This window comes from Vipera berus, assembly GCF_964194415.1.
Source record: "Vipera berus genome assembly, chromosome: Z".
Taxonomy (NCBI): domain Eukaryota; kingdom Metazoa; phylum Chordata; class Lepidosauria; order Squamata; family Viperidae; genus Vipera; species Vipera berus.
In genome coordinates this window covers 39,272,205-39,284,880 of record NC_138205.1, presented here as the reverse complement: position 1 = coordinate 39,284,880, position 12,676 = coordinate 39,272,205, and the positions used below count along the sequence as shown (strand labels likewise).

Genomic DNA, 12,676 nt, shown 5'->3' with positions numbered 1-12,676 from the left:
AATTATATAAGAATTGACTCCAAAAGTTCATGATGATAATATTAAAGTTCTGGATAGTTTCCATTACCAGATATTCACTAACTCCTTCAATACTAGAGTATTCTAACATACAGCTCTTCTCTTAAAACCTAGAATGTGATATATTTATTTATTTATTTTCATTCCATTTATATCCCGCCCTTCTCCGAAGACTCAGGGCGGCTTACAAACTTAGCATTTTAGGGGCCAGTTTTACAACTAAAATGCTTGCAAAAATGAAAAGCTTTCTTATCAGAAACTGATGGATTTTGTTATAGTATGGGAAAGAAAACTGGGGAATCAATACCATTCACATACTTCTCAAAGTAGCCATTGCAACAACTGATCAAGGGGCAGCTTCTTTTAGCTAGCACCTTACGGTCCCCTTTTTTACTTCTCCAGCTACATATGCAGCTGCTGTGCTGTTCCGCATCTCTGAAGACAAGAACCCAGACTATCGGAAACGCGTCTCCGTGGAACTCACCAACTCACTCTTTAAACATGACCCAGCTGCTTGGGAAGCTGTGAGTTTTTCTGTTATTTAGATGGTATGGGTTTAGTGTACATGCTTTAAGTCTCTGAATTTAACCATGTATGTCCCCAAACCAAGACTGAACATGGCAATTCTTCCAAGCTGAGTTCTTTATTTTTTTCACACCTGTAGACTGCCAGGTTGAGGACTCTAGTATCTGCATCTACAGTATTGTCTGTGAATTTTTAGGGAGCGGCTGTCTTCATCCTCTTTCTCTCACACATGATATCTGGGCTGAGCTTGCCTCTTACTCCTCTGGAATGCAGCCTCTCCCTCCTGGAAATCCAACCCCTTGCTACCTTCACCATCCATTTCACTTCAAAGGCAGAACTTTGGAAATGTTAAGGAAGTCAGACATTTGAAGATAACTTCAAACATGCCTTGGAGAATTCTTTTCAGTTCTGAGAGTAGTACTTTTCGGATTTTGTTTGTTGCCATCCTCATGTCTAGGCCTTTTTGATACTAAAAAGGTAGAAAGAATGATCCTAATTATTGAAATCTTTCTCCCCAGTACCTCAGTCCTCTGTCAAAGCAGTTTCCTCCTTGATTATAAGGGAACTGGCCATAATTGGAAGGGGGGGCCTTGTGTGTCATTAGGAGAACTGCAGATATCTGGAATTCTGTCTAAAATAATCTCCTGAGAGAAAATTGCAGTCTTGGCATACTTGAAGTCATCTGGAAATCTGCCAAAATGAAACAAAATTTGTGGACCTGATTTCAAATTTATCTAAAGTCCACCTGAATCATTGCTGACTTATATTCCACTTTCTTTAAAGAAGTGACTCTTTAGCAAGATGCTGAGGAAAACCATTATAAGTCTTTATTTCATGTATGGAAACAAATACATATCATATGGAGATTACAATCCGACATCTGTTTTACATAAAATGCAGTACTACTGCTAATAGCAGTGGTAAATGCTGTAACATCTACACAAATTTTGTCAATGGATAACTAAGGGAGAACTTGAGAAAAAAATGCCCTTCTCTCATTTATTCATTCCTGTGCCAGTATCACTCCTGGGAAAGACAGCAAAGGAGTAGCCTATTGGGATAAGCTAATTAAGCATAAAAGAAGACTTAAGCCTTCTGTTGTGTATCCCAGCCTAAGTAAGCTTAGTATCTAAACTATTGGCTCTTGGGGTAGGTTTAATCATTCCCCTTGGATGGATCATTCCAGAAATTAGCAGATTGGATGTCTGTACGCTGTCTTGGTCAAACATTTAGGATTGCTTGCCTGAGTTCTGAAATTTTTGCTATCCTGCTTATAGGCAATCAAAGTTAATTAGATAATTAAGTTGCCTTGGGAAACCAAAGCTCAGATGCATCAGTAGCATCCTTCAGTAGTGACCTCTTATGGCAGCTTTGGTTTAACTTGCAGCCATTGCAAGTTTCTATCATTGTTCTGACAACTGTTGGGTTTCTTTCCACAGGCCCAGAGTATGATACCCATTCACGAACCATATGCAGATGGTGAGTATAGAGAGCGTGTCATTTCGGATGAGAGGGGGAATAATGATATATAACCAGGCTGCTTTGCTAAAATTCCTTATTCTTACTGGCTTAGCTACTGTTTATTCTTGGAAGCTGCTCATGGAAACATGTATGATAGTTAAACTAAAAGTCTAAACACATCTGAAAAGGCTCATTTGGGGAAGTTCTGCTTTAGAAAACCATTTTATTTTACAGCTTACTGCTTGTCTTTCCAAATATGAACGATATATCCCTTTCTTCTTTTTACACTTCAATAGATGTGGATGCAGGGTATCGTGGCATGTACTCTGGGGAAATCCCTATGGATCCCATGGACATGCACTTGGACATGGATGGAGACTACCCCATGGATACATACAGCGATGGTGTGCGAGCACCTTACCCAGGCCACATGCTCGCCTAATATGTCCCTTGGACATGTTGGGCAGGACTCAAGGTAAAAGCATCTAGTTTAGTACATTTGGGAATTGGCCAGTTAATGGAAATAAAACATAAAAGAAGATAAAATGAATGTTTTTGTTCTTTATAACCAAACATATTCCAATTTTCATTGACCTGTAGAAAATATCCATGCTTCCCATTCCAGAGGAAAATAGATTTCTGTCTTGCCTTTCTTTAGTAAAAAATTAAATCTCAGTAACGATTACTCAGTAAATGAAGGGCAACTTGTAGATTAGACTAAGCAAAATAAAAGTCATGCAGGCTTATCACTGACAGAACTCAATTATTGTATTTGATGAAGCCAAATTTGCCTCCTTTCCAGCTTTCTGCATCTGAGTCTCCAACCACATTGCCCATGATTTTCTGAAACCACCTGGTAAAATTGATTGAAAAAATAGGACATTTTGAAATGGAACCTCAATTTTCAATGCTAAAAATGCCCTTTGTGTGTTCTGCTAAATATTACTTCTCTTTTTATTATTATTAGTGAGTTGTTTCTAGTAGCTGTGAGGTCCTTGTGGCTGTTTTCCACTTTGGGGTAGAAAGAGAAAAGAATACTTATACACCAATGCATAAAGTGTAGAAACTAGCCAATGCTTAAGAAAAAGGAATAGGGGGTACTCTATATTACTGAGCACACAGACTGGCTGCACTGTTAATTAAGCTCATGCTAAAATATATAATTTCTGGTCATAGGAAAAAGTAAAGATTGGGGCATTGCCAGTCTTGCCTTTTACATAATATATCACAAACTCTCATCATTCTCTGCCAACATAACAAATATGGCCCATTATATTTTGGTGATCTGAGACTGGAGAAGTGGCTGTTTTCTTTGCAGGGACCAGGCAGCCCCACCCCACAAATTGGGACCATAAAAGTAGACAGAGCTTGTTAGATGGACAGTGGCCTGACCTGATGCATTCAGAGCAGCTTCCTCCATCCTAAAGGGAAATCTTGCTTTCCTGTATATGGTGTAAATCTAATTTTCCCTTCCTTTGTTTTTCTTAATCAGCAGATGTTTCCTTAACACAGAAGAGGGCAGCCCCAGTGCTCAAGTTCTGGGCGTTCAGGAGACAGAAGTGCCTGAGAAAGATGATGACAAAATTCTTCTTTTCCCTTTGAGGCGGTTTCATTTTCATGCTTCCCTCCTGTGGGCCTATGGGAAAGATTCCCAGTCCGTAATCTGTGCTGCATCTAACAACATTGTACTATTAGCAGTCAGCTACTCTTTCTGCGCTTTCCCGCAATATTCTTTGTTAACATTCAATATATATTTTTTTCTTGCAAATTGGAGCAGTATCCTTAAACTGCCATGAGACCCTAATAAAGTACTTTCAAATCTATACACTAAAACTAACACACTGATAATAGAACGTAAGAGCACAAATACATACATAGATGGTGTGTTTGGTGCAGAGTTTTCCATTCGATAGGATTTTATTTGCCTCTTTGCATTTTTAACATAAATGAGAACTAAATAAAAAAAAGACAAAATGAAAATATTTCTATTCTACTGCTCTCACTTTTTAAATATTTAACTTTTAAAAATAAAACAGAAGGAGCCACTGGGTGTAAATTCACCAAGAAATAAACAGTTTTGCGCTTGTCCAGTTTCTTCCATTTTTTTAGCTCAACAGGTACATCTGTAGATTTGGGACCTCGACCCAATCGGCTTTTTAAACTGCCGTATAAACCAGAATAACTAAATAAAAAATTAGGTAAACTCTCTTCCTGCTCACCAGACCACCTTTTTTTCACATTTTTTAAATCCAATCCTTCTTTTTGGTCCCTTCCTTTCTCTAAGTCTTCCTGGTGATTGGCGTGCTCTGTTCTTCCTATTTCCTTGCTCCTTCTTAATGCGTTTTTAAAAGCAGCTCTCAATGTGATGGCTTGAGGCTTCCACTGGAAAAGGGATCGATGTAGCTGCAATTGTACTTTAGAACATTTTATTATTATTTCTCTAAGGGATTTTTTTTGTATAGACCAAAGCTAAAAAAACCCAACAAAAACAAATAAAATTTTAAACCTAAACTTGCAATGCAAATGAACTACTTTCTTGTGTTTACGTAGTAAAATTCTGTTGAATGAGGGGGGGGGGAGAAACAGGAGATGCGTAGAGGGAGCGAAATAAAAAATGTATGTTCAAACTAAGTTATACATATTTAAACTGAGGGGGAAAGGGGGAAATTTTTTCCTTGACCCAGTTTTCATGAAAGTGGTGGGCCTTGAGAGAGAACAATGTCTGTGTTTGCAATGTTTAAGACCAAATTGTAAGTGTTTGAATTGGTGTGTTCAATTTTAATTACAGAGGCTGAAAAGTGAGAGCACACAATTTCCTAAGGCTGATCTGGACTGCAGACGGGAGAAGGAAGAGAATAAAAAAGAAACTATACATTCTTATGTCACACTGTTCAGATTTCTTTGAATTCTATACTTTGCTCTTTCCAAACAGCTTTTATTGAAGTTGTGGTACTAAGCAGCTTTCAACAATGCGTTGAAAGCATCCAGCACATATTTGACTGAACCTTTTGTACTGAAGACAAAGTTCAAGAGCTTGAAATCCTTCCTTCATGCGGATATACATCCGCATGATGGAAAGGCTATACCCGGCTGTATGTTGCAGCAGTTAATGTTTGTTGAACATTAACTGGTATATTGATGTGTTGCCAACATGTGAAATCATATATTTGCCCTTGAAGCCAGGTGTGAAAGCTGCCATGTGATCAGCTAATCCTATAGCAGGGGATGGCTAGCTTTACACAATCACAATCCTTTCAACTTCAATTCCCATCAATAAGTACCATGAGTATGACCAATGGCAAAAGACAATCCTTGACGTTTGGCAGGTTGCTTCACTATTTGAACTTAAGACAAGCCCACAACTGGTGTTTTATGGCTTGTAAAGCATTTGTGGCCACCATAAATTGTCTTCCTGTCCTTCATTTCTCAGGGCCATGTGACTGCATTTCAGGTGCTTGGCAACTGATTCACCTTTACAATGGGCAAAAAATAATTTTGAAAAAAATGGGTTTGCACTTAAAACTGCACTGTTTGCATAATGGCTGCTGATTCAACAACCATAGTGATTCACTTAACAACCACTGCAAAAATGTCATAAAAACAGGTCTGTCCACATGGTACCTTGACTTATGACTGTAACGACTTATAACTATAAATCCAGTCCCAATTGCAGTCATAAATCAAGGACTACTTGTATAGTCCAAAATGACTGCAGAGCACTCCTATGGGATGTGCCCCACATTTTCCACTGTCTTAATTCGTGAAGTAGTGGCAGGGTAGCTATAGCTCCAAGGCCATGTGTATTCTTTTTGCAGTCCTCAGAGCATCCTGATCATTAAATGCTCAGAACCAACAGCATAGTTCCCTTTTATTTTGAGGTGGGAAATGGAAACTGCAGTAGAAGAGAGATACATTGCAGATACAACTTATCCCAAAGCCTAGTCTGAAGTCATGTCATAGTCCCTAGCCATTCTGTAACTCTTTATCACCATCCCTCCAATATTTAAGAGACACTCTTGTTATCAAATGGTTTCTGCCTCTTCTATGCTGCAGGAGTATGTGGCTTAATCTATATTATCTATACCCCAGAAGTCTGCATTGATTCAGGTGTTGTGCCACTTACCTGTGAATGCTACAAAATATCTAGCAAAGATGAAAATGAAACTATTTGGATGAAGTTATTTTGTATAACTTTCTTTGCAATTTATCTCTTCTCCGAAAACTAATCTGTCATGCCCTACACTCCTAAAATCTGTACCAGGACTTCTACTTTGGTTCCTGACACTAAGCAAGTTATTCTAAACATTCCCTGTTGAGCAGACATCTGTCTCCCAATGACAATGAAAACATCATTGAGAGTGGAAAAAATGTTAACAAGCACAAGGAAGTGCTAAACTTGTATGTTAAAAATCCCAGTGAATGTGCCTTGGATAGAAGTCACAGTATTTGAGAAAAAATTTCTCCTGGGTTAATTGTGTTTGTTTGCAGAAACACTGCAATATCAGTTTCCTACAGCACATGTGATTATTTAAAACAAACTTTTCCAACATGATACCTTCCAGATATTTGGGACTAAAATTCGTAACCTGCATTGTCAAATATGGTGGCTGAAAATTCTGATTTTCATCCTATATGGACTGTAAATTATGGAATTACTATGATGAAACAGCTATTTTTACCTATTGATATTTATAGTTTTCCCTGATATAATGGGATAGGATAGCAATCTCTTTTTTACGCCTCCTGATTCTTTGCCTTTCTCTACATTTAGCTCAACTGCCAGTGTTACATCAGCCATAAGGTCCTGTAATTGTTTCCTAGGGAAGAGCAAGTATCAAACACCAACCTAAGCAGAGTTGCAGTATTGATACTATACTTCTAAATGACCTGGTTCTCTTGGAATGAAGTGTAGGGAAGTAAACCTTTATGCTTTTCCCCAGGTTTTTATTCCCCACCTCCACTCCTGATATTCATTCTTTGGGTCTACTGGAGCAAATTGTATTTTTAATACCATCCCGTGAGCCACTAATCTTTCTAGAATGACAAATGAAAGGAGTCAGGATGAAAGGGATCTAGGAAGCAAAGTTGCTTCTGTATAATCATTGCCATCCAATGTCAAGCCATTTACTCTCTCCTGCCAGTTTACTGGTATGAATTAAATTTGATTTTCCAGAATTAGACATGGTATAATCGAAAAGTAGAAGGAGAATGGCAAGATGGATAACAGAGTAAAGGGAAGATTAGAAGAGCTTCAGGGTTTTCCTTTCCACTATGGAAAAGCTGCTTAAAAGAAATCATAATGCTGACTGTGGTCTTTTCAATTACTATCTATCATGCTCCACAAGTTGAAATTTTAACAAAAACAAGAAAAGCAACATAGTAGATTTGAAAGCAATAGTATTGTCCTCAGTTCTTTTATCTACCAAGAATCATGCTGACAGAATTACTAAAACCAGTTTTAGTTTTGAGGTAACAGTTGGCTTCTACTTTTATGACTGCTTGGAAAGATAAATGTGTGAATGATAATTGTCAGATTGTTAGATAAGATTTTGGAGGGAAATACTTTTGTGTTATTCTTGGCTTCTCTTTGGATATATAAAATCCACCCAGTGATTGTACACAGGGAGGGTTACAAAATACTAACCCTAAATCTCAATTATATGACTATTATTACATTCAAGATGTGACTAGCTTAACTACTGAAAACCCACCGTTGAGATATTTGATGGCAGATGGGGAAACTTCATTTATTTACAATTTGCTTGCTTATAACCAACACTCAGTCAAAAGTGACAGATCTCAAAATTGTGACTATGTCAACAAGTTGCTGCTCTCTCAGTGTAGCAGGGGTTTAGAGTTTTGTTTGTTTTTAGTGGCTTTTTTCTTTAGCTAGCAGAATTTTATCTGCCAAGGTAAACTCTTATTACTTCAAATGATAAGACCTGAAGAGGTCTGCATTCACCTGAAATTAACTTCAATGTAGATTTCAGCTAATGTTAGGGTGTGCTTTTGTTTCTGCAACTGTTTTGTTATTACTGATAGGCAATGTTTTATATCCCAATATCTGCACATAAAAAAGATCTTCCTCTTCCATACTACCAATAACAACAGCTAATATGAGAAATTTTAGATATGGCTAGCTGGTGTAAGTTGTCCCAAAGCCTTTGTATTAGCTGACTAGAAGTTATTAAAGCTAGCTAGTACAAGTGAAAACTTTTGTTCATTAAATCAAGAGATTTCTTACATTTTAAAGGAAATATTTTTTTCTGTACAGTTTTGTTGAACAAATGCAGACAAAAACATGCGTGATCTTGATCAATAACCGAGGTTGAATATTTGAACTGACTACTGAACAGCATTGTGTGGAAAGTTTTGTTTATTGTGACCATCTCTAGTTGAAGTATCTATGAATGAAATTCATGATCATACATCATTGCCATCAACTGAAGAAGGTGCAAATGCAAATGAATTGTGCGCTAGGACTATAATTTGTGAAGAAACATGCTACAGCGATTTTGCTAAAGTTAAAAAGCTTTGTCTCATTCATCAGTTATTCTGGGGAAAACCATGTTTCCCAGTACTCCAAACAGTTTCTCAGCCTTGGTCACTTTAAAATATGTGGACTTCAACTCCTGGAATTCCTCAGCCAGTGTGCTGACTGTTGAATCCTGGGAATCAAAGTCCACTTACCATAAGAGAGGCCAAGGTTGAGAAACACTGCCACTGACGTTCATTGGAGCTGATAACCTACCCTGTGCATCCTAGTCACCGTGGTGAAGATATGGCCTCATCTATTAATTCTTCACCATTCTCTGAAGTCCCTAGAGTCGCATAGCTGTAATTGGCTGTCTATAACTTGATTCTTGAGACTTCTGCAGCCCGAAACCAAGAGGTTGTGTTAAGGAGCAAGAAGACATTATGCCAAGTTCCCCCACAACCCTCAGGTTACTCCTGGTTTCATCAGTAGCTGCATGGGAAATAACATATTTTTTACAAATTGTAATATTCCTGTGACATAATGTATTTCATAAACATGACAGATCAGCAAGAATGCACAGACCTATTTGTTGACTTTCCCACTGCTGTCTTCTTTCTGACAGCAGTAATTTATAGCTTTATCCAGAACTGTCCTGTATATGCATCAATATGTTTCTCTGCCTCTTGTTCTAACTTGACCTGCCAGTTATTAACTTTATGTTCTCACCTGAGCAACAGGTCTTGTCAGTTTCATTTAATCAGGTGGCAGCAAGAGAAAGAATTATTTTTGATGCCATCAGCAATATGTTACCTTGGCTGAATCAAGATGCTTCCAGCTTCTGGGCAAAATATATTGAAAAGGGCAGTTCTAACATTCCTGGATCTGGCTCAGCCTTCTTGCTGTTTCTATTCCTGCTCCTATGGACAGACTGGAAATTAAATATTGCTGGAAGAAACCTTTGAGCTATGTATTCATTGTCCACTTAATCAGGTGTGTTGTTCCTACAATGTATGAATCTCTCTGTTTGCAAATGCCACCTATAACCTAACTATTTGCATTATTTTTCCTCCTTAGGTGAAACTGAAATATATCTTCCACTTTACCTTTTTATAAAATATATCTTTTGTTTTAGTTTTTTCTATTTTTATTAACAATGATTGGTCTGTAAAACAGGATTGGTCACTGTATATTTAAGCTAGATTCAGCTCTTATGTAAAATTTGGCATGTGAAGCATAGCTATCCATCACTTTTCAAAGCATTGTTCAAACTTGTGTAGTTAATACAGTCACCTCAAGAAGGAAGCCTGAGTTGCCATTTCCATCTCTGGATTAGGAGCCAGTTGAAACAGCTGCATTATTTCAGAATTTTATCTTACTGTGGTTTGAATTCTGATAGATATACAGATAGCTTCTTACTTACGCTGCAGTTTATTGTTTTAATATTCTTTTCCAGTTATGTTTGCTTTACTAACAGTAGATATTTGATTCAATGTACTCATTTGCTCTGTGATTTGTTCCAATAAGTGTGATGATATTTTTACTATCTGGTAGGTGAGCCTTTCTCAACCTGGTGCCCTTGGTATATGTGGGATCTCAAATCTCATAATCATTAGCACAAGCCCCATCCTTGGTGTTTGGGAATGATGGGAGTTGCAGTCCAACCCCTCTGGTGAGTACCAAGATGGGAAGGCTTCTGTAAGTCCTGCCACATGAAATTATTGTTTTTTATTATTATTATTATTTGGGAAGTCTTAATATTGGATTCACCACTAGTTGACACTTATAGTATACAGATACAGGCAGTCCTCAAGTTATGACCATTCATTTAATGACCATTTGAAGTTACAATGATGTTGAAAAAAGTGACCTACAGTTGTCCTTGTATACGTCTGTTGCAGCATCCCCATGGTCACGCGATCAGATTTTGGGTGCTTAGTAACCCACATGCACTTAGGACAGATGCAGTGTCCCAAGATCATGTGATCACCTTTTGTGACTTCTGAAAAGCAGAGTCAGTCAGATTTGCATAATTTTCACAGCAAAAAGGTTGTAAAATCGAGTGTGACTCATTTAACACCGCTTAGCAACAGAAGTTCCAGTCCTAATTATGGTTGTAAGTTGAGGACTATCTGTAAATTGGTTTTCGAGATATAATCTTGTAATGGATGCTCTTAACCAATTCCTCAAGAAAGGCAAAAAAATGGACACAGTTTCTCTGAACTATTAGTTCAGCCATAGTATGCTGTTGCCACATAGTGGCTGTTTTGAAACACAACAGTAAAAATATATCAAATCCTGGAGTCTGAGTTTGGAAGATTTTGAAAAGGATCTAAGCAGCATCACCTCAGCTGAGCAACTGAGTTCCAGCCACTCAGCCATTGTAAGTTAAGTTGGAGAATAGTATATAGGAGCACAGCTTATTTGGACCCATTTGGGATCTAAGTGACTTAAATCACAAAAAAATGTAATCTATGAGTAAGAGTCCTTCTACACAAACGTCTTCCCATAACCAATCTCTCTAAAGGATTTTCAAACCAGCAATGATGATGATCAATCAATTGTTGTCTTTCCTGATGAGCTATGGAAGTTGAGAAGAAGCCGAGAGTACCATAAACTCATTCAGCTGTTAGAGAAGGCAGGAATTGGGATTCAGTTACTGCCCTCTGCCTATGTCTTAGCAGCTTCTGGAAAACAATCCTTGCCCATGTCTCCACTCAGAAAGAAATAAAAATAACTTTGTTTCTGGTAAATGTGGCATTCACTTTGCAAATTTATGAGCTCCCTGGCCAGCAAGACTTCGCAGTTGTCAATAAATTCTCATTGAAAGCGATGATGGCGGGACACTGCAGCGTTGCAACTGGACACTTTTTCAACAGCTAAAACACACCAACATTATTTGTGCTTGGAAAGACGCAGAGAGAAAAATGACTCGCTTAAGTCCAAAAGCCGGGAGATGAGATGAAGCAAAAATTTGCATAGACTGCTTATAGAAGCAAGGAAAATCAGGCCACTTTCTTACCAAATTGTGAAATTTGCTACAAGAATAAGATTGAATTTGTTGCTCAGCTGCGTATAGACCCTACTGAAGAACTCCATGGAAGATCTGGTAAGCAAGATGGAAAAATGGTGCATATCACTCTGCAGAACCCAGCAGCATCACAGATTTAAAAGTATGTCTTGTCAGTGCCAAAAGCTGTGCTATTACTGAACCAAAAGAAACCTTAAATGCCAAGGGGGAACAATGTGACAGTGTAGCAGTTCAGTAACTGTTGGATTAGCAGAAATATATGAATAGAAGGTCCTAAATTGGCTTCCAACCCATTTTAATTTTGGCCTATATTGTTTTTTATAATAAATACACTATGAACAGCAATAACCAAAAAGTCTGAAATTTGATTCCAATCAGAACGGAATCATGAGATTCAGCTGAATACTCAGCAATACTCCTCTTTCTTTACTAATTTTCTATTCTGGTTCTGATTCAGCAACACTTTATGTTTTAACTTGGGTGCTAGTTTGGACAGAAACTTAAATAGATATGAGCCAGCAATCTGCTGTGGCTGCCAAAAAAAAAGCTAATGCAATCTAGGTTGCATAGAGGAAAAGTTTCAGGATCATATGAAGTGATAGCAGCACTTTATACTGCACTGATAAGACCACACTTGGAACACTGCATCCAATTCTGGTCACCACGCTATGAAAAGATGTTGAAAAACTAAAAAGAGTGCAGAGAAGAACAGAAAAATGATCTAGAGGCTAAACCATATGATGAATGATTGAGGGAACTAGGTATGTGTAGTCTAACAAAGAGTGGACTAGGATGAAATGAAACTAGTCTTCCAATACTTGTGGGGCTGACCCAGATGAAGGGTTCAACCTATTCTCCAAAGCACCTTACAGCAGGACAAGAAGAAAGAGGCAGAAAATCATTAAAGCAGACATGTCAAACACAAGGCCCGGGGGCCGGATCCGGCCCCCGAAGTGGTTTCATGCGGCCCATGAAGCCATCCTGGAAACAGTGAGGGAACGGCCCCCACTGCCTTGGCCCTGGCCCAGAGACCCTCCTTCTGCCAGAGACCCTCAGATCTGTCCCACTCCTGCCCAGGCCCCCATAGGCACCCTTGATGCGAACGATGTAGAGCTGGCCACGCCCACCCAGCAGGCCATATGCACTCTAGCCACACCCACCCAGTA

The 12,676-nt window shown here is 38.4% G+C and overlaps 1 protein-coding gene across 1 annotated transcript in view; it reads left to right on the top strand.

The window, feature by feature from the left end:
* LOC308678250 (junction plakoglobin-like) overlaps positions 1 to 12,231 on the top strand; it is a gene marked incomplete at its 5' end in the record, with an annotated part of 71,015 nt that extends 58,784 nt beyond the window's left edge. Inside the window, 4 exon segments of the mRNA XM_081345318.1 lie at positions 421 to 542; positions 1,983 to 2,022; positions 2,301 to 2,479; positions 4,793 to 12,231. Of these exon segments, the coding sequence (XP_081201444.1) occupies positions 421 to 542; positions 1,983 to 2,022; positions 2,301 to 2,446 (308 nt within the window). The 3' untranslated portion in view covers positions 2,447 to 2,479; positions 4,793 to 12,231.
* Between the last annotated feature and the right edge of the window lie 445 nt (positions 12,232 to 12,676).